This window comes from Astatotilapia calliptera, chromosome 16 (genome assembly GCF_964374335.1).
Source record: "Astatotilapia calliptera chromosome 16, fAstCal68.1, whole genome shotgun sequence".
NCBI classification, from domain to species: Eukaryota; Metazoa; Chordata; class Actinopteri; order Cichliformes; family Cichlidae; genus Astatotilapia; species Astatotilapia calliptera.
In genome coordinates, this window is record NC_137437.1 from 37150130 (window position 1) to 37176970 (window position 26841).

The following is a 26841-nucleotide window of genomic DNA, read 5'->3' on the forward strand; positions in this document are numbered from 1 at the left end:
TCCCAAAGCTGTTGTTATATTGTTGAAATATTATGTCAGAGTCTGGTAGCCTTTTGCTTTTCACATCTATTTACTTACAGGCAACAACTATTGTCCTGACAACCATCGATGGTTCACTTGGCTCACCAAACCCAGCTCTGTTCTCAGCAAGAACACGAAACTCGTACTCCACATCCTCAGTGAGACCTGTGACTTCAAAGCTGAGTTCAGTGATGGATTTCTTGGATGCTCTGACCCATCTCATGCCTTTTTTCTCTTTCTTTTCAACACAATAACCTATGATGTCGCTTCCTCCATCTTCAGTTGGTCTTCTCCAGGTCACAGTGGCTGAATGTCCATCGACTTTTTCAACCTCTGGTTTGGAAGGTGGACCAGGTGGACCTATGTGGATCCATAAAAGAAATATATTGATGAATCCAAATATTTAGCATTCTTCTTCCAGATATACTGTAGAACAAAAATAAATGATACATACCAAATCTATCTACCATTTTAACTGCCTCAGAGTGTGATGGCTCACTGGCACCATACTGGTTAACAGCAGAGACTCTGAAGAAGTATTCATTGCCCTGGATGAGTTTGTTGGCCACATAGTGACAATCAATAATGTTATCTTCTAGGATAGTCCAGAGCAAACGGCTGGTCTCCCTCTTCTCCAGGGTGTAATACTTGATAGGAGAGCCTCCGTCTTCAGTAGGAGCTGTCCATGTAAGAGTCACTTTTTCTGAGGATACACCACTGCACTCAATGGGTCCAGGAGCACCAGGAACATCCAGAACTTTGACCTTCACAGTTTCCTCCTTTACACCAAAGGGATTACTGGCAGTGATTATGTAGTCTCCAGAGTCCTTCCTGCTAGCATATTTGACCGACAAAGTGGAGGATGTGGCAGTGGTCTCAATTTGAACAAGATCTGAGGGTTTAAAGTACTTTCCTCCCTTTGACCAGCAGGAGGTTGGTGCAGGTTTCCCTAAAATGCTTGTGGCAGTGATGACGATAGTATCGCCAGCTCGGACAGTCAAGCCTTCCATCACCTGAGCATCAATTATAATGGTTGGCGCAGCTGATGGAGGACAAATGGAAATTTTTATTTTTATCATGCTGCCTGAAAACATTCAGAATGGTTTTAATATAGATTTATATCTCATCTTACCATATTCATCTGTGCAGATAATGGTATCTGTCTGCTCAGAGGGTGGACTGAGAGCGCCCGCAGCATTCTTTGCCCGAATTCTGAACTCGTATTTGCAGCCCTCTTGCAATTTAGTGACAGTGAATGCAGGTTCCACAACATTCACATTGTTTGCCTTTACCCAGATTTTAGAAGGCAGGTCTCTTTTCTCAATAATGTAGCCCGTCAGTCGGTGGCCACCGTCAAACTGAGGTTCAGTCCACTGGAGGGTCACAGTGCTCCTTGTAATGCTGATCACATCTGGTTTACCAGGTGCATCTAGCGGTATAGATATGACAATAATGAATGTATTGTTTTATATTTGAAAATCATTTTTGTAAAGATGTTTGTAATTTTTTCTTTTACTTACCAACGGGGTTCAGGGCCACCTGTGGATCAGTGGGGGCACTTGGTCTACCAATTCCAGCCAAATTAATTGCCATCACTCTGAACTCATACTCCAGACCTTCAGTCAGCCCAGTGACTTTATGTTCTCTCATCTTCAAGGCAGCTGGGCTTGCCCTCTTCCACAACATACTGTTTCTCTCCTTGAACTCAACATGATAGCCTGCACATATTACCAAAGCAAAATAAACCAAAGTTGACATATAAATTGTATCAAGAATATCGGGACAGAATAACATAGTTGTTGATAGTTCAATTAAATTCAGTTTTATTTATGTAACCCAAAATAACAACAACAGTCATCTGAAGGCACGTAAAGACCCTACAGTTATACAGAGAAACCTCGACAATCAGACGATCCCCTTTCAGGGGAATCATGCTCAGGGAGGAGCGGCCATCTGCAACCGGTTTTGTGTTAGGAAAAGAAGACAGGGCAAAAGACATGCTGTGGAATTGAGCCAGAGAGGAGGTTGGTGAAATGTTAAAGCAGACCATACCTGTAATAGGAGATCCTCCAGTCTTCCTTGGATCAGTCCAGGCAAGATAAGCTGAATCATGGCGCATGCTCATAATCTGAGGAGGAGCAGGAGCATCAGGAACATCTGTACAAAAATAGTGATGAAGAGTGATTAGCAGTCCAAAAAGACAAATAAATATTGAATAACAACACAATTCAGCCTTTGAAATAGTATACAGTACTTACTGAATGGATGTTTGGCTACAATCGGCTCAGATTTGAGTCCTTCGCCGACCCCATACTTGTTCTCGGCACATACTCTGAAGATGTATTCTGTGCCCTCATGAAGACCAGTTACTCTCATGGTGTTGGTCTCCACAACAGAGGACACAGTCACCCACATGTTTGTGATGGAGTCCCTCTTTTCCAGGATATAGTTGGTAATTTCAGAGCCACCATCATCCTTGGGAGGACCCCACTTTAGTGTGGCACCATCAGCAGCAACATCTTTGAACTTTACTGGTCCTCCAGGAATGCCAGGTTTACCCACCACCCTAATAAGGAAAAAGGATAATTTTGACATTTTTTATGTGTAGACACTGTTGTATGGATATGGTGAAATTCATTTTGAGGAAAATACCCTTTAAATGCCATTACATGATCCTTACCTGACAAAGATGGTGGACTCTTTGCTTCCAGCACTGTTTCTCAGCGTGATGGTGTATTTGGAAGCATCAGTCCTTTGGCAGTCCCTGATGAGGAGGGTGGTGTTAACTGCTGAGGACTCTGCACACACTCGGCCAGTGTCTGTCAGGTCTTCATCATCTCCCTTCTTCCAGGTTACCTTGGGTGTAGGCTTGCCAATAATTGGGATCTTCAGGCGGACGGTACTGCCTTCCTTGGCAATGTAGCACATGTTGGGCAACTCCCTCAAGTCACAACTGGGAAGAACTTTATAGGAAAGGAGCAACTACTTAATATATCCATATTTAAAGACTTTATGTGCTTACTTATTAAGTTATTTGTCTGAATGTTTCATAAAAGGGGATACTTACTGATCTGGTCCTTGGCAACCACTTTCAGCTCCTTGGGAGCACTCTCTCCTGTGTCATTCACAGCTTTGACTCTGTAGGTATACTCTCTATCCTCCACCAGGTCCTTGGCACTGTACTGCATATTCTTAGACCTCATTAGCTCCTTGTATTTATCCTCACCATTGAGAACCTCAAGTACATAACAGATGATGCGACTACCACCATCAGTGAGGGGTTTCTTCCAGCTTAAAGTGCAAGAATCCTTGGTAACCAGCAGGGTCTTGAAGTCCATGACAGGCCCAGGCTCCTCTGTAAAATTAAATGTAATTAGTATGACAGTTGGAGAAACAAAATCCAAGTACAGAACCTGTTATGATCCAACCCACCTGTTGCTCTGACTGAATCATCAGTCTCACAGAACTCTCCAGTACCCAGCTGGTTAACTGCTGCCACTCTGAAGCAGTAGGACCGCCCAGCATCTAGGTCTGGAACCTTGAATGATGTCTTATTGCAGTTGGTGGAAACGGTAGACCAAGCCTTCCTCTCAGTGTCACGCTTCTGTACTATGTAGTGGGTAATTTCAAAGCCACCGTCAATCAGAGGAGCATCCCAGTAGATGGAGGCACTATCCTTACATGTGTCCTTCACCATTAGATTAACTGGTGGTCCAGGAGTGTCTGGAAAGATAAAACAACACTTCATACTAATGTTTTTGTTTTTTGTTTTTTTGTAAAATTGAACTAATCAAGAAAATAAGACTAACCATTAGTGACTAATATCAATCTCACTTGACTATAGTCACTGCAAAATATTAATGCATTTGTTTAGTGAAATAACTTCCTGTACTGACCAAAAACTTTGACAACGATGGTATACATCTTCATGCCAGCTAAGCTGTCCAAGCTCAGAATGTATTTGCCAGCATCATATCTGTTCACTTTCTCCACCATCACCATGGTGTCAACATGGGTGGATTTGATGATGATGCCCTGACGGTCTTTAATGTTAGTGTTCATCTTTGCCCAAGTTATCTTGGGAGTGGGACGACCCTTGATGGTGGCATGCAGTCTCATGGTGGCACCAGCACGTAGCTCCAGGCCATCCTTCAGCTTTGCACTCAGTTCTGCCTCAGGAGCAACTGTACAAACACAGAGAGAGAATGATTTCATGAGTATGTTTAAGGAAAGTGTCTGCTTTATACAGGGAGTGCAGAATTATTAGGCAAATGAGTATTTTGTCCACATCATCCTCTTCATGCATGTTGTCTTACTCCAAGCTGTATAGGCTCGAAAGCCTACTACCAATTAAGCATATTAGGTGATGTGCATCTCTGTAATGAGAAGGGGTGTGGTCTAATGACATCAACACCCTATATCAGGTGTGCATAATTATTAGGCAACGTCCTTTCCTTTGGCAAAATGGGTCAAAAGAAGGACTTGACAGGCACAGAAAAGTCAAAAATAGTGAGATATCTTGCAGAGGGATGCAGCAGTCTCAAAATTGCAAAGCTTCTGAAGCGTGATCATCGAACAATCAAGCGTTTCATTCAAAATAGTCAACAGGGTCGCAAGAAGCGTGTGGAAAAACCAAGGCGCAAAATAACTGCCCATGAACTGAGAAAAGTCAAGCGTGCAGCTGCCAAGATGCCACTTGCCACCAGTTTGGCCATATTTCAGAGCTGCAACATCACTGGAGTGCCCAAAAGCACAAGGTGTGCAATACTCAGAGACATGGCCAAGGTAAGAAAGGCTGAAAGACGACCACCACTGAACAAGACACACAAGCTGAAACGTCAAGACTGGGCCAAGAAATATCTCAAGACTGGTTTTTCTAAGGTTTTATGGACTGATGAAATGAGAGTGAGTCTTGATGGGCCAGATGGATGGGCCCGTGGCTGGATTGGTAAAGGGCAGAGAGCTCCAGGCCGACTCAGACGCCAGCAAGGTGGAGGTGGAGTACTGGTTTGGGCTGGTATCATCAAAGATGAGCTTGTGGGGCCTTTTCGGGTTGAGGATGGAGTCAAGCTCAACTCCCAGTCCTACTGCCAGTTTCTGGAAGACACCTTCTTCAAGCAGTGGTACAGGAAGAAGTCTGCATCCTTCAAGAAAAACATGATTTCCATGCAGGACAATGCTCCATCACACGCGTCCAAGTACTCCACAGCGTGGCTGCAAGAAAGGGTATAAAAGAAGAAAAACTAATGACATGGCCTCCTTGTTCACCTGATCTGAACCCCATTGAGAACCTGTGGTCCATAATCAAATGTGAGATTTACAAGGAGGGAAAACAGTACACCTCTCTGAACAGTGTCTGGGAGGCTGTGGTTGCTGCTGCACGCAATGTTGATGGTGAACAGATCAAAACACTGACAGAATCCATGGATGGCAGGCTTTTGAGTGTCCTTGCAAAGAAAGGTGGCTATATTGGTCGCTGGTTTGTTTTTGTTTTGTTTTTGAATGTCAGAAATGTATATTTGTGAATGTGGAGATGTTATATTGGTGTCACTGGTAAAAATAAATAATTGAAATGGGTATATATTTGTTTTTTGTTAAGTTGCCTAATAATTCTGCACAGTAATAGTCACCTGCACACACAGATATCCCCCTAAAATAGCTAAAACTAAAAACAAACTAAAAACTACTTCCAAAAACATTCAGCTTTGATATTAATGAGTTTTTTGGGTTCATTGAGAACATGGTTGTTGTTCAATAATAAAATTATTCCTCAAAAATACAACTTGCCTAATAATTCTGCACTCCCTGTATAACGTGAAGTCACAAAGTCTGAAATCCTGGTTGTTCTATTTTCATCTGTCTTGGTCATGATCCTCACAACTATGCGTAATCTGCCTTTGTCCAGGAGCAGTTATTTTTATGTTGTACTTAAATTATTTTGTAGATGTACTACTTAATCGTGGCGATCGGGGCTCAAAGAGTTGGGAGTTCGCCTTGTAATCGGAAGGTTGCCGGTTCGAGCCCCGGCTTGGACAGTCTCGGTCATTGTGTCCTTGGGCAAGACACTTCACCCGTTGCCTACTGGTGGTGGTCAGACGGCCCGGTGGCGCCAGTGTCCGGCAGCCTCGCCTCTGTCAGTGCGACAGTCAGTCAGTGCGCCCCAGGGTGGCTGTGGCTACAATGTAGCTGCCATCACCAGTGTGTGAATGTGTGGATGACTGAATGTGTAAAGCGCTTTGGGGTCCTTAGGGACTAGAAAAGCGCTATACAAATACAGGCCATTTACCATTTAATCACTGTTTGTGAGAATTAAAATATATGCAGCCTGAAAATACATACCAACGATGTCCTTGGCAACATGTTTCCCAGGGACTTCAACTGGTTCACTAAAGCCAATCTTGTTGACAGCAGTGATGCGGCACTGGTATTCTGACTTATGAATGAGGTTTTGAATGACGTAGTGGGTCTCCTGCAGGTTCCTTGGGACATTACAGCGGATCCAGTCTTTGGTGTCTGTCCTCTTGCACTCCACCAAGTATCCAATAATGGGGCTTCCACCATTGTTGGTGGGGGCAGTCCAGGCAAGACTGATGGTGCTGTGGGTGGTGTCAGTCACACTGGGATTCACAACAGGTCCAGGAGGAGCTAAAAAAGAGAAGATTGACCCAGTTTAGGTTATATATACATTTAAGTACATATAAGTTCAAGTAACACAGAAAGATCTATGCAGAGTTATCAGAGCTAATGAAGTTACGACTCACTAATAGGATTCTGTGCAACATTGCCAGAAGAAGGCTCGCTGGGTTTGCTGGGCCCAGCTACGTTGACAGCAATAACTCTAAACTCATACTCGACTCCCTCTGTGAGGCCTGTAACCTCCAGACTTCTTTCTGTCAGTGGTTTGCTATTTAACTTGGTCCAATTCATTTCCTTGGTCTCTTTCTTTTCCAACATGTAACCCAGGATAGTGGACTTTCCATCATCTGCAGGCTCCTTCCAGCTAACGGTCATACGGTCCTTGGTGACATTGGTGATCACTGGGGCTTCACAGGGGCCAGGGACAGCTGGAAGTGACACCAAAGGTACGACTTTAGATGGTATTTTTTTTAAAGGAAATTTTATATATGCCATTCAACATGGAAATGTTATGAAAAGAAGCTCTATATGATAACAGAATATTGTAATGATGTTAAGCTGGTTTGATGTAACTACTTGTCTCCTTATCTCACAGGTTTAGACCTAGTTTAAATTATTGATTGTTACAATTCTCCAATACCATAAATCCTTTCTGTGATATATGAACTCAGACAAAATTCTAGTAATGACTCACTGAATGGGTTCTTGGCGATGACAGGGCCGGTGATAAGAGGGTCTCCAACTCCCCACGTGTTCTCAGCGCGGATTCTGAACTGGTATTCATGACCTTCAATTAACTTTGCCACAGTGAACTCAAGGATGTCACCCTTGATTTTACCTGCAACCTGAGCCCATTCAGGTCTACTGGTTTCACGCTTGTCCAATATATAGTTGGTGACTGGGGCACCACCATCCTTAAGAGGAGGTTCCCAAGACAACTTGATGCTAGTGGCAAACACCTCAACACATTTGTAATTTGCAGGAGGACCAGGTACATCTGAAAAAACCAATCAGCTATTTGTGAAAATCATGTTGAAGTTAATGTAAAATGTAATATTAAACATTCTAACTCCAACTTGGATCTTTAGTTTCAACATGTATTTTTTTTCCTCATAGAAAGTTAAAGATCTTACCTAGCACAATGACCTGGATCTCAGCACTCTTGGAGCCACTGGCATTCTCAGCCAAGATGGTGTATGTTCCTGTATGCTCCTTGGTGACACCTGTCATTTCCAGCTGAAAGTGATTTCTTTGGTGGGTAATAACCTGGCCTTCACCTGACTTCAGATTGTCGTCACCTCTCTTCCAGGTCACTCTGGGCATGGGCTTACCGAACACATCAGCCTCCAGGAGGATTGTAGTTCCAGCCTTCACCTTCAAACCCTTCTGCATCCTGGCATTGAGCTCCACCCTTGGAGGAACTATATTTAATGAAAAGGAGGTAAATGAACACTTAGCTCAAAACTGTCGTAGAAAGATGGTGTTATCCTGACTATTATAGTAGGCTGACTAGTTTATCAGGCTATATGGTATTGTCAAAACTTCTAACCATTTTCAGCACACACGAGGACAGGGTCTGTGGGTTCTGAGGGACTGCTCATGTTGACAGCAGTTTTAGCAATAACTCTGAACTGGTACTGCAAGTCTCTCTCCAGGCCAGTAACTGTGTACTCCTCCTTAGGCACATTCTGGCTACTTGTGTTGCAGCGTATCCAAGTGTCTCCTGGTACCCGCAGGGCCTCAACATAGTAACCAATGATCTTGCTACCTCCATCATTCTTAGGACGGGTCCAAACCAGAGTGACTGAGTTCTTGGTTACATCCAGGACTTCAGGTTTACCTGGAGTGTCTGTAGTGCATAACAGATAAATTAGTTTAAATAGAATGAATGACCTATTCTAATCTAATATGAAGCCAGTTATACTTACCAACGGGTGTTCTTGCAGTGAAAAAGTCAGTCTTCTTGCTTGGTTTGCCCTGGCCAGCGCGATTAATAGCTGATACTCTGAAGGTGTATTCCAGGCCCTCGATGAGGCCAGCACATGGGTACTCAGTGCTTCGAACAACAGTGTCATTGGCCTTCACCCACAGCAGACTGTTCCTCTCTTTGCGCTCAATGTAGTAACCCGTGATGGGACTGCCTCCGTCACTCTCTGGCTTATCCCAGGCCACAAACATACAGTCTTTGTTGGTCTTGTTGATGCGGCAGTTAAAGGGTTCACTTGGAACATCTAGTGACAGTAAACAAAGTTAATCTATATTCTGTACTGCAAACCAGTTTTCAATTATATAATTGACCAACTCTAGGCATAAACCTTAATCTCTACCAAGCGGCATATTTAGGTAGACCTACCAAAGGGGAACTTTGCAACCATCCTGTCGGATTGAACGGGGTCTGATACGCCAAAGCGGTTCTCAGCACGGATGCGGAACACATACTCCTTCCCAGGGATAAGCTTTCCCAGCCTGCAATTAGTCTTTGGGCATGTAGAGAGAGCAGTCACCCAGTCGCCTCTACTCACATCACATTTCTCCACCACGTAGTTAGTGATGTTGCTCCCTCCATCCTCCAGAGGTTTATTCCAGGATAAGGAACAAGCATCAGAGTCAATATCGCTGATCTCTACAGGGCCCTCAGGAGGCCCGGGTATATCTGAAATACACACGGTTACAGTTACACCAATCATGTTCTTCATCACATTCATGCTTTCTGTTGCTGAGGTCAAATATGCAAATTCTTTTTTAAAATTTATTATTATTTAGGGGCACTGACCTCTGATGACAATCTTCATGGTCTGGGTCACCTTTGCAGTGCTGTTCTCAGCCACAAGGCTGTACTCTCCAGTGTCAGTCCTTGATACGTCTTTGATGATCAAGACACACAAGTTGCCTGACTGATGCACAGCCAGGCAGCTAGATGGAACCACGGCTTTTTCGCCACGCAGCCACTTGCAGGTTGGGGTCGGTTTTCCTGAAACCACTGCCTCCACTCTAAGCTTGGCTCCAGCTCTAGCACTTGCTGCCTCTGGCATGACAATCTTTGGTTCCACTGGAGGACAGGATGTGAAAAGACATTACTCTGGGATGCAGAAAGCAGCTTCTAATTCAGCACTAATATATATATATATATATATATATATATATATATATATACACACACACATATATGTGGATTAAAATCACAACAACAGTCACCTCAAGGTGCTTTATAATGTAAAAATACAATATTAGAAAGAATCCCCAAAATCAGATTGACTGAGCACTTATTGACAGAACCAGGCTCACAGAGGGGCAGCCATCAGCCAGGACTGTTTGGGATGACGGAAGGAAGAAGACAGCAGAGTGAAGCAAGACAGCAGACAGAGCCAGAGTTTAAAAATGACTAATGATTAAATTAAATGAAATGATTAAATATAAGAGGGTAAAAATATAAGAAACACACAGTGAGTGAAGAACACCCAGTGCATCATGGGAATCCCCGGCAGCCTACGTCTATTGCAGCATAACTAAGGGAGGATTCAGGGTCACCTGGTCCAGCCCTAACTATATGCTTTAGCAAAAAGGAAAGTTTGAAGCCTAATCTTGAAAGTAGAGATAGTGTCTGTCTCCTGAATCCAAACTGGAAGCTGGTTCCACAGAAGAGGGGCCTGAAAACTGAAGGCTCTGCCTCCCATTCTACTTTTAAATACTCTAGGAACAACAAGTAGGCCTGCAGAGCGAGAGCGAAGTGCTCTAATAGGGTGATATGGTGAGGAGCAGAATTTTAAGTTTGATTCTGAACTTAACAGGATGAGAATGAGAAGAAGCCAGAATGAAAAAAATGTGGTCTCTCTAGTCCTAGTTACTACTCTCCCTGCGGCACTGTGGATCATCTGAAGCCTTTCAGGAACCTTTTAGAGAAACATGAAGTAATAAATGTATGAAAGAAACCAGTCCTAGGGTGAGCCTCACCCCTCAGCCTGAATTTAACAAGCAGTTAAAAAAGTGAAAGGATGGTTGAGTGTTTCTAAATATTGCAAATTGCAACACAAATGGCCACAGTGTGACAAATTATCAATAAAACTAGTGTTTAATTAGACACAACTTACACATCTGTTCCTTGATCTCAACAGGGTCTCTGGTTTCAGTGAACAAGCTGAGACCCATGATGTTTTTGGCAGCCACTCTGAACTTGTACCTCTTGCCCTCCTTCAGTCCACTGATGCTGACTGTCAAACCTTTAACTGTAGTATAAGCGTTCCACACTTCCTTTTCAGGCTCTGGCTTCTCTTCCTCCTCTATAACTGGTGGTGGTGGAGGTGGTGGAGGAGCTTCCTCTCCTTCAGGAACCTGCAGTAAATTATATAATTAATGAGTAGCAAAACTATATGAGAGAATATGCTCGTGTAAAAAACCCCAGCAAAAGTAAATACTATATATGAAACAATTTCACATTTAGAAGAAATCAAAGTTTATTGAAGCTTTTTTGAACAGAATTAGTTTTGTGACATAACAAACCTCCACAGCTGCTGGTGGCTCTGGAGGAGGTTTGACCTCAATGTATTCAATTACATAACCATCAATCTTGGCACCACCGTCCCCTGCAGGCTTCACCCACCCGACCAAAGCACTGTTCTTTGTGATTTCTAGGACTTCAATTTTCTGACAAGGATCTGGCTTGCCTATGAAAACAAAGTAAAACACTTGCGTTCAATTGTTTGCTGTGACTGATGAAACATCATATCTGTGTTTAACGGGTAGCTATCAGTTGTGGCTGGGCTGTTTGTGTTGATGTAATTAAGACATGATACGTACTGACAGGATCAGAAGCCAGGTAAGAAGTGGGTGTCACTTTGGGAACCCCAGAACCATACTCATTGACAGCTGTGACCCTGAAGTAGTATTCTGTTCCTGGCATCAGATTGGTGACTTTGAATGGAATCTTATCGAGTGCTACTTCGGCCTTGACAGTTGCCCAGGTTTTGCGGTCAATCTCACGCTTCTCAACAATATAATGTGTGACGTCACTGCCACCATTGTTCTCTGGAGGGCTCCAAGACAGCATTGCTGATGTCTGTTTGATGTCTGTAGCTTCCAGATTCATCACGGGTCCAGGAGTGTCTGTTATGATATTTGGATTATTTTATAACTTCACCAAAATAAAAGCATTTTTAATAAACTGTATGGTAGCTGCATGAATTTCATAATGACCAGGACTTACCCAGAACCTTCACATTGACAAACACAGCTTTCTCTCCAGCAGGATTCTGCAGAGTCAGGCAGTATTTTCCAGATTCATCACGTGTGCTGTTGGGAATGACCAGGAAGGTCATGGTGTCAATGATGTCAACTTTACCCTTCCTGACCACGTTGTCAATACCCATCCTCCTCCAAATCACCTTTGGAGGTGGTCTGCCTCTGATGGTGGCACATAATCTGATGGGACAACCGGCTCTTACGGTTAATCCCTGTTTTAGGTTGGCATCCAAGTCTATCTCGGGTGTCTCTGTTGGAAGAGTAACAGTGGAGTTATCTTTTAATAGCAAGCATAGATCACATTTTATTGTAAATTCACTGTCCTCGAGTCTAAATACATTTTCTGTTACACTTTACGTGAATTATAATTAAATTCAATTACGTCCTCACCTAGAATCTCCCTGGGAATCACGGCGCCTTCCAGATTGCATGGCAGGCTCATGCCCACCTGGTTCTGAGCTGACACTCTGAATTCATACACAAGGTTCTCATCCAGACTTGTGACTGTGAACTCGCATATGATCAGCTGAGCTGCCACGTTGCACCTCTTCCAGCCATCTTCACCTTTCTTAACAGATCCCTTTGCCCTCATCTCCACAACATAACCAATGATGGGAGCTCCGCCATCTGACACCGGCTTGGTCCATCCCAAGGTGACTGTGGATTTGGTGCTGTCCACAACCTTCAAGTTAGTAGGAGGTGCAGGTGGCTCTGTAATAAGAGAAGAACGGTTTGTGTAGCCATTGAGACTTTCTAGACTATCAACATTAAGCAGAATGTAAACATTATTACTAGCAACATACCAACTGCATCCTTAGCAGTGATTGCACGTGAAGCCTTGCTTGGGTTGCTGATGCCAATTTCATTCACCGCCTTCACTCTGTATTGGTATTCATGAAGTGGAAGGAGTCCAGTAACTGTGAAACGAGTTCCAGGAATTGGATCCTTGTTGACAGGAGACCACTTAACAGCATGCTCCTCTTTCTTCTCCAACAGATATCCTGTGATTGGCTTTCCACCATCTTTCTCTGGCTCTGACCACTGAACAGTCATCTCCTCCTTGGCAATCTTGATGACCTCTGGTGCTTCTGGAGCACCAGGTACACTGAACTGCGTTCCAGCAACAATAGCTTCACTCTGTACTGCTGGTCCAGAGCCCATCTTATTCTCGGCTCTAACTCTGAACATATACTCATTACCCTCAATAAGACGAGTTACCTTCGCTTTGTTGGTGATGACAGCATTGGAGTGAACAGACCAGACTCCCCTCTTGGTCTCACATTTCTCAATTATGTAGTTGTAGATATCACAGCCACCATCATCCTCTGGGATTTCCCAGGCCAGATGACACCTGTCATTAGTGATACCGGATATCTTGAGATCCCTGATGGGGCCAGGTCTATCCAGTACAATGACCTTGGCATGAGCAGAGCATGTTCCTGCATTGTTGGAGGCAGTAACAGCATATTTGCCACTGTCAGTGCGCCTTGCTCCAGTAATCAGAAGTTTAGAGAAGTCTGCACCACTTTCGATTTGAAGCCTGGGGCCCTTCTTAATCTCCTCTGTGCTTTCATCCCTGGTCCATTTGATATCAGGCTGGGGTTTGCCCGTCACTGTTGCCTCTATAGGAATGGAGCCTCCTGCTTTCACTATAAGGGTTCCATCCAATTTAATCTTGATCTCAGGGATCACTAACTGTTCCTTAACCATGACTTCAGCTGTGGTAACCCAGTTGCTTTCACCGCCCTCATTCTTAGTCTGAACTCTGAACTGGTAGATCTGGTTTTCGATACATCTGTCGGCCATGAAGTAAGTCTCCTTGATGGCACCCTTGTGAAGCCTCTCCCACTCATCAGCCTCCTTTGGTTTCTTTTCAATATGATAACCCAGATTACGGCTACCACCATCATAATCTGGCTTCTTCCACTTCAGGAAGCAGAAGGTCTTGCCTATCTCAGATATATGGAAGTCAATGGGTTCACCAGGTTTCTCAATGGGATCAACTGCCAATACAGGTGTCTTGGTCTCAGTGGGTGGACCAGTGCCAATCTTGTTCTCTGCGCTGACCCGGAAGAAATATTCACAACTTTCTGTAAGAGGAGCCTTTATCAGACGCTTAGTGCAGTCATTGGAAACCACTGTCCATCCTCGCTGGCTGGGCTGACGACATTCAATAATGTACTGCGTGATCTCAGTTCCTCCATTGTCTTCAGGGTTCTCCCAGGAAACCATGCAGGATTTCTTGGTCACATAAGCCACTTTTATATTCTGGCAAGCTCCCGGTGTGTCTAGGACATTGACAACAATGGCAGCCTGTGCCTGCCCGCTGCTGTTCTTAGCCACAATAGCATATTTACCATAGTCTGATCTGACTGCATCGTTTATGATGAGTTCACACAGTGGGTAGTTGTTGTTCATCTGTGTGCGCTTATCCCTGGCCAAAGCTCTGGCATCCTTGGTCCAAGTGATCTCTGGATCGGGTCTGCCTTTGACTCTAGTGATCAAACTGATAATCTGACCTGCTCTGACTGTCACAGAGTCACGGCATGACACATCAACAACAACTTCAGGTGGTACCAGGATGTCCTTTGCCAAGATAGTCTGAGGTAGCTCCTTGGGTTCACTGTCTCCAACCTTATTGGTGGCTCTGATGCGGAGTCTGTACTCTAGTCCTTCGATGAGGCCTGGAACTCTATAGGCACACATCTTGACAAGGTCTTTGTTGATTCTGTCCCACTGGGCAGTTCCTGACTTCTGAGCCTCAATTACATACCCCAGAATGGGACTACCTCCATCTCTTGTAGGCTTGGTCCAACAGATGTCAGCATGGGACTTACTCCAGTCTTTCAGTTTAAGATTACCAGGGGGGCCAGGTTTGGTGATGGCTCGGGTGGCCTTGATGGGATCAGAGGTAAGCGAGGGCTCACTGATACCAGCAATGTTTTCTGCAAATACTCTGAACTCATAAGTGTTCCCTTCAAATAAGCCAGAGACTCTATATCTGAGGTCGAGAACAGGTGTTTTATTGACACGGATCCACTTTCCTGTCATTTCTCTGCGTTCAACCACATAACCACTGATAGGACTTCCTCCATCATAGTCAGGCAGGCTCCATGACACTGTTACAGCATTCTCTGTTATATCAGAACATTCTGGTAGGCCTGGTGGGCCGGGAGGGTTAAACATGTGTTTGGCAATAGTTGGAGGACTCTCAAGTGGAGCACCGATACCAATCTTGTTCTCCGCACGCACACGGACAATGTACTCACGGCCTTTCTCTAGTCTGGACACCTTGGCTCTGGTCACTGTGCCACTGGAGCTAACCACAGACCAAGGCTCCCATGGTTTTTTCACATCCTTCTTTTCCACCACATAGTTAGTGATAGGTGTTCCACCATCATCCTTTGGGGCTCTCCATTGGATCATCATGTAATCAGGGGTGACTTCCAAAATATTAATGGGTCCAATGGGTGGACCTGGAAGATCCAGGACGGTCACATGAAGGGCAACAGTTTTGCTGCCTGCAGGATTTGACACAGTGAGTATATACTCTCCAGTGTCTGCTCTCTGGCACTCAGGGATACTTAGGGTGGTTGTGGATTCAGCTGACTGAATGTGATAGCGGCCCTCAGATGTGATCTCTTTGCCATCAGTCATCCATTTGGCAGTGGGAAGAGGGATTCCCACCATCTTGGCTGGAAGAGCAATAGTGGTGCCAGCTTTGACAATGAGACCCTCAATAAGCTTTACATCAACTTCAATAGTAGGTGGCACTGAAAGAGAGTAACAGAGCAGAAATATTATAATTATTTCAGGAGAATGTTGAGCATTTACAATACAGCAAAGTTATGCTTCTTACATGTTTTCTCCTGACATGTGACAGGGACACTGGTGTCGGGACGGCTCACGCCAATGGCGTTCTGAGCTTTGACCCTGAAGCGGTAAGTCTTGCCCTCCTCCAGACCTGTGACATGGGTGTGATTGTTGCTTACGGTCTTGAAGGTGACCCAGTCAGTCTGACCCTCTTCTTGGTGCTCCACAATGAAGCCAGTAATTTCACTTCCGCCGGTGCGGTCAGGCCACTCCCATGCCAACCAAACCTCTGTCTTATCTGCATCAGTATGGTGCAGGTTCTTGGGTGGGCCAGGAGGATCTAAAGTATCCAGGAAATAAGAAATTAATTGCTTTTTAATGCTTTTTATTGATGGGATTCAAATGTATAAATTTACAGTTACACTTTTAAAGTTTCACTTTATTCTAGTTTTATTTATTTAGCGCCAAAAACAACATTTGCCTCAAGACACTTTTTATTGTAAGATAAAGACCCTACAATAATGACATGGCATACAACTATCAATTTACCAAAGTAGCTGAAGAATCACTATTTAAAAGTGTGTCAAATTAGACCACGTCACGCAGTAATGACTTTCACTTACAGAGAGGATCGACAGCCTTGATGGGTGTTTTGGTCACTACATAATCACTCCTGCCAAACTGGTTCTCTGCAGCTACCCTGAACAAATACTGGATTCCTTCCATCAGGTACATGGCCATCAGACTCAGTTTCTTATTGGCCGCAGCAACAGGTACCCACTGCTCAGCAGCCACGTTCTTCTTCTGCACGATGTAATGAGAGATGACGGCACCGCCATTGTCCTCTGGAGCCTTCCACGTGAGGTAGGCAGACTCACTGGTCACATCAGAGATTGCCAAGTCCCTGGGAGGAGAAGGCTTGTCTAGCGGAAACAAAAGTTTGTGGTCAAGTAAAACTCAAATATGATCTGAACTCAATAATTCATCGTATTAACAGAGAGTGAATTTACTCAGCACAAGCACAGCAACGGTTGCTGTCTTCTTTCCAGCAGCATTCTCAACAGTGATGGTGTAGTTGCCAGAGTCTGCACGGATGCACTTCGGGATGAAGACTTTGCTGCCAGTGGCAGTAACAGCGACGGTGATGTGAGCAGGAACGTCTGCATCGTTCTTCTTCCAGCTGACTGTGGGCGTCGGCACACCTTTGATGGTTGCACTCAGGGTGATGTCAGTGCCCAGCATGGCCAGGTGGTCACGTGCCATGTTGGCATCCAGCAGCAACTCTGGTTCCTCTGTGGAGGCAAATGGAAAAAAGTTTACAGAATTTAGTAAATGTAGGGGGAAAAAGGCAGAAAGCCCTGGCAGCTAAGCAAAAATGCATTCAAATGATAAATCTTTAATACAATTGAAAATATTGTAACATAATTTGTTTATTTTGCACATTTCTATATGTTTCTGTATTTAAAGAATATGTTGTTCAAAAAACTTAAAATACAGAAAAAAAACAAGTGCAACTGATTCTATTACCAAGCCTGTCATGGACTTTAATGGTGTCCTTGACATAAGCAGGATCTGATTTGCCGGCAGCATTGACAGTGAAGATCCTGAATTTGTACTCGTGTCCTTCAGCCAGCCCTGTCACCACATAGTGGAGGTCAGGGCACTGCTCTGGGGTTTCGTTGGCTTGCATCCACTCTACGGCACCAGGTGTCTGGTACTCCACAAGGTATCCAAAGATTCGTCCCCTCCCGTCGTGGCGTGGCATCTTCCACTTCAGGCTGACGGAGTCCTTGGTCTTATCATAGGCCTCGGGGGTCACAGGAGGACTGGGGCGCACTGTGATTAAAAAAAAAAAAAAAATCTGAAACGCTTTCTTAATCCTAGTAGCAAAGATGGGCACCTAAAATATTTGTAACTTTATGGCAGGGACCTTTTATGCACAAGGAACACCTGAGTATAGTACTGTTTTTACAAATATTTAATGTCTTTGACAAACTAACCAATAGGGTCTTTGGCAAGTATGGGCTTGGAGGGGACACTGGGATCTCCAGGTCCGAGCTCATTCTCAGCCATCACCCTGAATTCATACTCGCAGCCCTCCACTAGATCCTGGACTCGATACTGAGTGGCTGGGTACAGTGGGTCTCTGGTGACCCTGGACCACCTCTTGGCTGTGGTCTCTTTTTTCTCCAGGATGTAGTTGGTGATGGGCTTTCCACCATCACGAGGCCGGTTCCACAGCACTAGAGCATTGGTGCCATACACCTCCCTGACTGTTGGCATTTCAGGGGCTTCGGGGACTCCTGCAGGAAGGCAGCAAGAGCAAACAGACACATAGGGAACGACATTTGGTAACTTTGAGCATACCAGTTATTTGCAGATCATTTATCATTTTTCTTTTGCTGTTTTTTTTGGTAAATTCTTCATACGTCTTCCAGTTAAAAAGAACATTTTTTCTCACTGGTAATTTGACACCTCAAACTGGAACAGCAAAAAAAATAGCACTCCATGAACGTACTGAAGAGATCTTTGGCTTTCATCTCCTCAGATTCCAGAGGGTCGCTGATACCGTACATGTTCTCAGCACAGATTCTCATTATATACTCCCTGCCCTCTGTCAGCTTGGGGATCTGAGAAGAAACAACAACATGTAAGCATCTCTCAACTGCAGCAAACCTTTAACAGGACCTCTGAACATCTTGTAGAGCCACATCAGCCTACTTTGCATGTGGTCTTGGTGGTGGCAGATGTTACTGTGGTCCAGGTTTCTCTGTTGATGTCTCTTTTCTCAATTATGTAATTAGAGACATCAACACCACCACTGTCCAAAGGAGGCTTCCAGGAGATCACCATGTATTCCCTGTGAACCTCCTCAAACACCACTGGGCCAACAGGAGGAGTCGGGCGGTCTGGAGGGCAGAAAGAAAAGACAAAGAGAAATGAGTTCTCTGTTGTGTGATCACGCACTCCCTGCATTATTTAGAAAGCTTGTATTTCAGTCTGCTTGAAAGCAGTAAATGTAAAATAAATCAGTCATTTAGCTGCTACGTCTCTTTGAGATCTGTGTTGACGTACCAACAACCGTGATGTTGCAGACTCCCTTCCTGGATCCGGTACTGTTCTCTACAACGACCACGTATCTGCCGCTGTGTTCACGCTCTGCCTTCATCAGGCCCAGCGACATGGTGGTTAGCGTGTTCTTGAACATGATGTGTTTGTCAACTTTCAGCTCCTTGTCGTCACAATACCACGTGATGGATGGAGGTGGTTTACCAGTATAGCGGCCCTGCAGCAGGCAGCTCTCCCCCACGCGGATGATGATCTTATCGCGGAAATCCAGCTCAATGGTGGGCGGCTCTGTGAAAACGGAAAGCATCATTTTTAACATTTAATACATTTAGGATGATCTTGACATTTCTGTTTTCGATTTTGCCTTACTGGGAGTAAGAAACCACACTGGCATGTGGAGTCTGATAAAAAAAAGTAATTTTATTCAAAGTACTTTTTTTTCCATTTGTTGTTCCTTCTTGTTGTTATTTTTTCTAATGGATATTTTCTAATACGAGTGATGCTGACCATTGAATTGTCACTGCTTTCAGTAATAATGGTTATACTTAGACTATACTGTTTTTTTTCACTGCTTCTCCATGTTGGCTTAGTGTTAACATGGTGCAACATGTTGTGTTGCTGTTCATCTCAGGTTGTGTTTACCTAATTTAAAGACCCACTAAGAACATTTTATTATGTAACGTGAAAAAACTTTTATTCTGACTGTATTTTTGGAGCAAACTGTGTAACCTGATGAAGACGATCTGTGAATCCAGAAATGAAATTTCAATTCAATATTATTTTTATATTTATATATTTATTTATAACAGTTTGCTCAGGTTGCTTTATATTGTATATGACAAAGAAGTGGCCTCTCACAGAGATCTTCTGACATGATGTTCCTCATGGAAATCAATCATTTCACTGTTTTTCATTTTTATTTTTTGTTGATGACACTGGCATGTTTTACTGAACCCTGTTCGCTGCCAATAATAATGCAGTTCTAATATGGACAACCGCTTACCCAGCTCGTCCTTGCAGGTGACTGGTTTGGTGCAGAAAGACGGTTTGCTGGGGCCAACCTCATTGACAGCAATGACCCTAAACTCATAGGTGTCACCCTCCCTGAGGCCATCGTAGGTGTATTTCCTGTCCATCAGGTGCTCCTTTGTCAGTCTAGTGAATTTGTCTTTGCCAATCATGCGTGCTTCCAGGATATACATAGTGATCTCTGAGCCACCGTCATACTTGGGCGCCTTCCAAGCAATGCTGATCAAATCTTTGGTGACCTTGGTGACTTCCACCTCCTCTGGTCGGTCAGGAACACCTACAAAACAAACATACAAACATTCTTCACATCTGAAGACAGGAACTCGCTTAGTGATTTAGATTTGTACTCTTGGTTGGATCAGATAACCTTCTTCATTTCTTTAGTGCAGTAAAAGACCTCTAGTGTCCAATGGCCACTATGTTTGTTTAATTAAACTCACTGATGGGTTCCTTGACGACAATCTCAGCTGCAGTCTCCAGAAAGGGTCCAATACCGATGGCATTCTCTGCAGCTACTCTGAAGAAGTAGGCCTTTCCAGGTGTGAGGTCATGAGCCACAGCGTTCTGTCTGCTGGCGGTGTAGGACAGCGACGTCCAGGCTTTGCGCTCAGCCTCACGTTTCTCAATAATGAAGTTGCTTATAGGTGAGCCGCCATCATTCTCAGGGAAGAACCAGTTGATTTTGCAGGAGTCACTGCTCAGGTTCTCTGCAACTAAGGGGATGCCTACTGGCCCGGGAACATCTAAGAAGGACACAATCAAACGTAATAAATACATATTTACAATTTCTGTGGGTTTTAAATGTCCAACAATTCCATTTTAATGAAAACAGTGTGTTACCCAGAACTTCCACTGTGATCTTCTTTGTCTTCTCTCCTCCAGCATTTTTGGCGGTCAGTGTGTACACACCAAGGTGTTTCCTAGTGCAAGGTTTGATGACAAGAGATGAGCTGATGGCTGTGGTCTCCACTTTAGCCTCAGGAGGCAGTGCAGCTCCATCTCTACTCCAGGTGACATCGGGGGATGGCTGGCCTGACACGTAGGCAATGATTCGGATCACGCCGCCAGCGTGGACCACTATTCTTTCTTTCACCGAGGCATCCAAGTCGACCTCAGGCGCAACTGGAAGGAAGAAACTCAGTAGTCTATTCCAAAAGGACTCCATATAGGTCTTTTAAGTCATTGCTGGGAGAACTTTGACTAAATTAGCGGACCGACTTACCAATTCTGTCATTCACTTCGAGAACCTCTGGGACTTCTCCTGGCTCACCATTGCCAGCAGCATTGAAGGCAATCACTCTGAACCTGTATTTACCACCAGTCTTCAGACCAGTGATCACAAACCGGGTGCCACGGATTTCCGTGTCCTTGGCCTAAAAGACATGAAAATGGAGTGGATCTAACAGACAGACGAATGTTTAAATGGTTTATTCTAATAAGACACTAAGGCTTTGTGCTTCATGAGAAGTTGCGGTTTATTCATGTTGGGTTGGGACCTCATGAAATGATTTGGCTTCTTTTGTTTGCTAAGTTTGGCCTCATGATAGATGTGCCAGTCAATGAAGTTATCAGATGTTTGGTTTGTAGAACTGTATTACCTTGACCCAGGCTTCAGTGCCCTCCTCTTTGTGCTCCACCCAATAACCAATGATCTTGGAGCCTCCATCCTTCAGAGGAGGAATCCACTCCAGGTCCACTGTAGACTTTGTCCAGTCAGAAACCTTTGGGGTTGGAGGAGATGGCGGCGCTACAGGAGGAGACAGAGGTGGTTAATATTGTGTCCTTAAAACCTGTATGAATTCTAGTGATTTCAGAGTGTAATTCTTACTGATAGGGTCTCTGGCAAAGATGGGGTCAGTGGGAGGGCTGGCAAGTCCGGGCCCTGCGGCATTGATGGCAGAGACTCGGAATAGATACTGGGATCCCTCAACGAGTCCGCTCACCACAAACGACTCGCCCAGGCCCATGGGACGGATCGGGTCGCGGGTGACACGGGTCCAGCGTTTGCCAGTTGTCTCCTTGCGTTCCAGCCAGTAGCCAGTGATCGGGGACCCCCCATCGTCCTCAGGTTCTTCCCAGTTAACGGTCATGGAGTCCACGGTTACGCTGGTAACTGTCGGCTTTTCAACCTGACCAGGTGCAGCTGCAGGTGCGCAGACACATAGCATCAAAGGTTAGAGGATTAGAAGGCCTGATGCAGGTCGTACCCGTACATCTTTTACATTTTGATCCTCACTTTCACTTTTAAATAAGAACATTTGATTTGATAGTTTCGCATGACTTGTTAAAATCTCACAGCTATTATTGTGCTGATGGTTAAGAATGACTAAAAGATGGATTACTGCTTGGTATGTTTTCTGAGTGTCATCCTCTATTACAAAGCCCTCCTGCTGTCGTTTAGCATAACAATGCAACAGAAGATGTGAAAAGAATTATATTATTGCATGCTGTATATGAAGCTTCCTTAAACGTGACTGACTTTAAATCGACCCATTAATGGTTTCATAGCTTTGTTTGCTGCTGAGAGTCAGATGGTTAAACTCACTGTAGAGATTTCGGGCCACCTCGGGCTCACTGTCCAATGGCTCTCCGACTCCATACTTGTTCTGTGCCATAATGCGGAACACGTACTCATGTCCTTTCATCAAGTTCTCCACTGTCCAGATCCGCTCTTTCGGCTCACTGGTGACAGGCACCCAAGTCTTTCTGTTGGCCACCCGCCTCCAGATGACGTAGTTCGTGACTTTGGAGCCACCATCGTCCTTCGGCGGCAGCCAGGAAAGCGTGATCTTCTCAGCTCCAATCTCCTCAAACTTAATGGGAGCAGAGGGAGGACCGGGACGGCCTGCAGGCACACAAAATCAAGACTCAAATAATGCTGTGGAAATTATTCTGGTGAGTAAATTCCAGCAATTTACTCCACCACACCGACTATCATGAAAATAAATAATTAATATGAAAGTTAAAATAAAACATGAGATATTTTAGATATATTTGCGGTGTGTTTTGTGATTGTACCGAGCACGTTGAGCCTCATCTCCTTGGAGGCCTTGCCAAGGCTGTTGGAAGCCACCAGCGTGTACAGGCCTGTGTCGGGACGTTTGCCCTGCTGGATGAGCAGTGTGCAGCTGTCGTCCGAAACAATCTTATTTATATGCTCGTCGTACTGAACCTCCACCTTCGCGTCGGACTTGTGGGGCGGAGCCTTGTACCAGGTGAGTGTAGGGAATGGACAGCCACGAATTTGGGCCACAATGCTAATGTCGGAGCCCTGCTCCACCTCCATGAACTCATTCAGCTCGATGGATGGAGCACCTGGAGGACGAAATAAAGGATTTGACAGTTATTTGCTTTTTAATTGCATTTTGGCAGCTTGTCTTTCTAGGTGGAAATCTAACACTGACGAAAGTAAATATGGGCAATACTCAAGGTAATGTCCATAAAATATTGGGCTTTGTTTATTTTATGAAAGGTACTGATAGTCATTACATACTGCTGTTGGGACACTGTAACTTGAGGTTAAAAAGGACATAATTTACAAACAGAACATCCAGCTCTGCATCCATCACATTTCACAGGTTAGCACCCATAAAATGACAAATATGACTAAAGTACTGAAGTGTACTGTTACTACACAGTGTAACTGCATATGTGCAGAGGTGCACGTTATGTAGGGTTTTAAGTGACAATATAAGGAGCTGTTGAACGGACTCAATACTGAACTGAAAATCAAACTCTGCAGCCCATTTTATTAAATTTCTCTTACAGCTCTGGTCCTGGATGATGATTGGTCCAGCAGTAGATGAAGGTCGGCTGGGTCCGACTTCATTGTAAGCCATCACCCTGAACTCATACTCATCTCCCTCTGTAAGGTCCTCCACTTTAAAGCTGGTGGTGTCCACATCTCTCCTGTTGCACCTGGATGTAGCACAACATGGAGTTACAGCCAAAGCCAACACAACAGCAGCTCGAAAAGGTAAAGATGAGTCTCTATTGGCTTACAAAGAAAAAAAAAATCTTCCAGACCTGGGGCGCCTCTGTCAGTGCGCCCCAGGGCAGCTGTGGCTACAATGTAGCTTGCCATCGCCAGTGTGTGAATGTGTGTGTGAATGGGTGGATGACTGGATATGTAAAGCGCTTTGGGGTCCTTAGGGACTAGAAAAACGCTATACAAATGCAGGCCATTTACCATTTACCATTTAACAGATTTAGGTCTGTAGTCAGAAAGTCAGAGTAAGTCCATACCACATGTTCTCAAATCGAGTCTCAGCAGAAACCAAGAGAGCAGATGTGTGAAGTTTTACCTCCTCCAGGACTCCTTCTGGGTGCCACTGCTGTCCCAGCAGAGGAGATCCACGCTGTAGTGGGTTACAGGTGAACCACCATCGTTCTTTGGAGCCTTCCAGGTCAGAGTTACTGTGCCCTTCCTGACGCTCTGGATCTTCAACCTTGTTGGAGGATCGGGAGGATCTGCAGACATTACAGACTGGTGTCAGATCACAAGCAGCCACGATGTACATAACACTTGTTTCATCAGGAGTAATGCTGCTGCTGATGAATGTCATTTCTGTCGTGATTTGATCAAATTCAGGATATACCCTTTTCTTCTATGATATAGTGCTCAAGATTTATTTTATTGATTTCAGTTGTGTCTGAAAAGTTAGTCTTGTTATCACATAACTAGTGTGTGGGTTAAAATTGAGTTTAGAGTCAGTCTAAACCAGGGGTGCCAAACTCAAATACACAGTGGGCCAAAATTCAAAACTGGAACAAAGTCGCGGGCTGACGTTAATATTTATTGAAATATATTTAATCCTCCAGATATAAGAATGAATCTTTTCTTTTGGACTCAAACACGCTTTGCTGAAAAACTGAATATGGAACAAGCAAAGCTTGATACTAAACAATATATATATTAGCTGTATGATACCAGCAGGCCAGCTCTGATAGTAATTTGGTATGGCTTCGTGGGCCAAATGTAAGTAGGCTGCCAGAGTTTGACACCTATGGTCTACACTATAAAATCAAATTACAGTGTACAGAAGCAATATTAATTTGTTCAGCAACACTTTGTTAGATGTTTGTTAAGGTCACATTGCTGTGAATAGTGCGCTTTTTCTGTGTATGTCTGACAGTATCATCTGCACATGCTCTGAACATCACGATACAAAAGTAGAAAACAGATAAGATAGTTTGGTTTATATTGGATTTGCACACTGTGTACAAACGGTAAGGTATTATGCTATACTAAAGGTTTCTGTGTATAAAACCCATCTGTTTAGATGAGCCAGAGCAGGAAACAATAGATGATAATAAAAATCGAACGTACGGATTGGATCTCTGGCCTTGGTCCTTTGAATGCTTGCGATGTAGGGGCCAAACCCAAAGCGGTTCTCAGCACGTACACGGAAAAAGTACTCCTGGCCTTCATTCAGATCTGGCACCACCAGAGACTGAGCAGCGCAGGCCGGGTTTACCTGGAAGAACAAGATCAGCGTCAAATACATGGGAGCAAAACAGTGTATAGCTTAATGTGCGTTATTCTGCAGGCTGTACCTTGGTCCATGCTTTTCCCTCTGCTGTTTTCTTTTCAATAAAGTAGCTCTTAACCCTCTCTCCTCCATCACACTCTGGGGGTTTCCAGGTGAGTCTGCATGTTCCCCTGGTCACGTCACTAATCTTCAGGTCTCTGGGAGGTCCGGGCAGGTCTGCCGGGTAACAATCAGTCAAAGACAGAGAGACTCAATGTTTTTTGGCATATTTTAAACTGCTAATTGGACATAATTAACTTAATTAACATATCCTTCTTTAATTTGTATATTTACTTCTATTGTAGTCATTACACACTTTGTAGCACCCTGCCAGGTGTGTCAGTGTGAAAAGCCTTACCGAGGACGCTGACTCTGACTTTGACCACTCTGTGTCCAGCAGGGCTCTCTGCGTTGATAATGTATCTGCCACTGTGGTTTAGTTTGCAGGCTGGGATCACAATCACTGAGGTTGTGTCGGTGGAATGGATCTGCGACAAGAATTTCACCCTCTCCTTAACACATTCAGCACTAACTTGGCTGAGCCATAATTCAGATTGCAAACCATAAAAACAGTAAAGTTTTTGTCTTCTAAGATTATCAGGGCTGAATAATCTTTCAAACCCTTCTTTAGAGGAATGAGCTGAATATATTTTAAAATATTAAAATATGTCATTTGGACAGAATATATGGACGTCTGACCTCTGAGTCAATCGGCAGAGTGTGTAGATCGTTCTTTTTCTCAGTCTCAGCCGTTCCATCAAAAGTCCAGGTGACTTTGGGGACGGGTCGGCCGGTGATGGTGGCAGGAATCTTAATGGTCGTTCCTGCTCTACAGTTTAGCAGGTCGTGAGCAGTCACATCGAGAGTCACCGTTGGCTCAACTGGAGAGAAAAAACATCGGAGGAATACATGCCTTCCTTGAGTTCATGACACACATGGCACACTGTCCTGTTTGATCCTGTCCTTAATGTAAGCTCTGCTTTTAAATCGGTATTGAATTATGCTGCACAAATCAGAATGAGAATATTAAACCTCTGGTGAAAATGAAAACATGTCTGTTATGTCCAGGTCTGTATTAAACAGAGGTTCTTATCTGTGTTTGTATCTCTTACTCAGGATGTCCTGAACCAGGATGTCACCAGTCCTAGCAGGCTCTGAGTTTCCAGCAGAGTTCACCGCGTAAATCTTGAACTTGCACTTCTTGCCTTCCTTCAGGTCAGGTACAGTGATTTCAGTGGAGGGGTGGAGCTTATCAGCAGGATTCACTCTCCTCCAATCAGGAGAGCCCTCCTCATGAACCTCTATAATGTAACCCTTGATTGGGCTCCCGCCATCTTTGTCCGGTGGGGTCCAGGTTAGAGTGACGCTGTTCTTGGTCTTGTCTTTAATTTCAGGATTTCCAGGTATGCTTGGAGGGTCTACGGAAGAAGAACGGAGGGGTCAGGCTGTCTAACTTGACTTTTTTATTTTACCTAATAATCCAATGTGCACATTTTGAACCTGAAGT

General features: G+C 44.3%; 1 protein-coding gene across 1 annotated transcript in view; it reads right to left on the reverse strand.

The window, feature by feature from the left end:
* LOC113007498 (titin-like) overlaps positions 1-26841 on the reverse strand; it is a 175495-nt gene that overhangs the window by 45638 nt on the left and 103016 nt on the right. Inside the window, exons 155-201 of the mRNA XM_080290769.1 lie at positions 26447-26752; positions 26034-26215; positions 25693-25822; positions 25360-25511; positions 25133-25280; positions 24108-24273; positions 23570-23721; positions 22822-23118; positions 22349-22648; positions 21632-21946; positions 21402-21550; positions 21026-21176; positions 20644-20925; positions 20244-20546; positions 19778-20080; positions 18781-19062; positions 18427-18614; positions 18224-18335; positions 17706-18008; positions 17233-17541; positions 16716-16997; positions 16329-16628; positions 15752-16045; positions 12696-15665; positions 12283-12603; positions 11858-12142; positions 11452-11757; positions 11155-11318; positions 10746-10986; positions 9431-9706; positions 9011-9310; positions 8586-8888; positions 8207-8506; positions 7791-8078; positions 7352-7654; positions 6783-7085; positions 6361-6666; positions 3918-4205; positions 3454-3744; positions 3089-3376; positions 2702-2984; positions 2280-2587; positions 2074-2178; positions 1542-1739; positions 1154-1450; positions 476-1063; positions 79-381 (exon numbers count right to left, since the gene is read on the reverse strand). Of these exons, the coding sequence (XP_080146895.1) occupies positions 79-381; positions 476-1063; positions 1154-1450; positions 1542-1739; positions 2074-2178; positions 2280-2587; positions 2702-2984; positions 3089-3376; positions 3454-3744; positions 3918-4205; positions 6361-6666; positions 6783-7085; positions 7352-7654; positions 7791-8078; positions 8207-8506; positions 8586-8888; positions 9011-9310; positions 9431-9706; positions 10746-10986; positions 11155-11318; positions 11452-11757; positions 11858-12142; positions 12283-12603; positions 12696-15665; positions 15752-16045; positions 16329-16628; positions 16716-16997; positions 17233-17541; positions 17706-18008; positions 18224-18335; positions 18427-18614; positions 18781-19062; positions 19778-20080; positions 20244-20546; positions 20644-20925; positions 21026-21176; positions 21402-21550; positions 21632-21946; positions 22349-22648; positions 22822-23118; positions 23570-23721; positions 24108-24273; positions 25133-25280; positions 25360-25511; positions 25693-25822; positions 26034-26215; positions 26447-26752 (15021 nt within the window). The remainder of the gene's footprint in view (positions 1-78; positions 382-475; positions 1064-1153; positions 1451-1541; positions 1740-2073; positions 2179-2279; positions 2588-2701; positions 2985-3088; positions 3377-3453; positions 3745-3917; positions 4206-6360; positions 6667-6782; positions 7086-7351; positions 7655-7790; positions 8079-8206; positions 8507-8585; positions 8889-9010; positions 9311-9430; positions 9707-10745; positions 10987-11154; positions 11319-11451; positions 11758-11857; positions 12143-12282; positions 12604-12695; positions 15666-15751; positions 16046-16328; positions 16629-16715; positions 16998-17232; positions 17542-17705; positions 18009-18223; positions 18336-18426; positions 18615-18780; positions 19063-19777; positions 20081-20243; positions 20547-20643; positions 20926-21025; positions 21177-21401; positions 21551-21631; positions 21947-22348; positions 22649-22821; positions 23119-23569; positions 23722-24107; positions 24274-25132; positions 25281-25359; positions 25512-25692; positions 25823-26033; positions 26216-26446; positions 26753-26841) is intronic.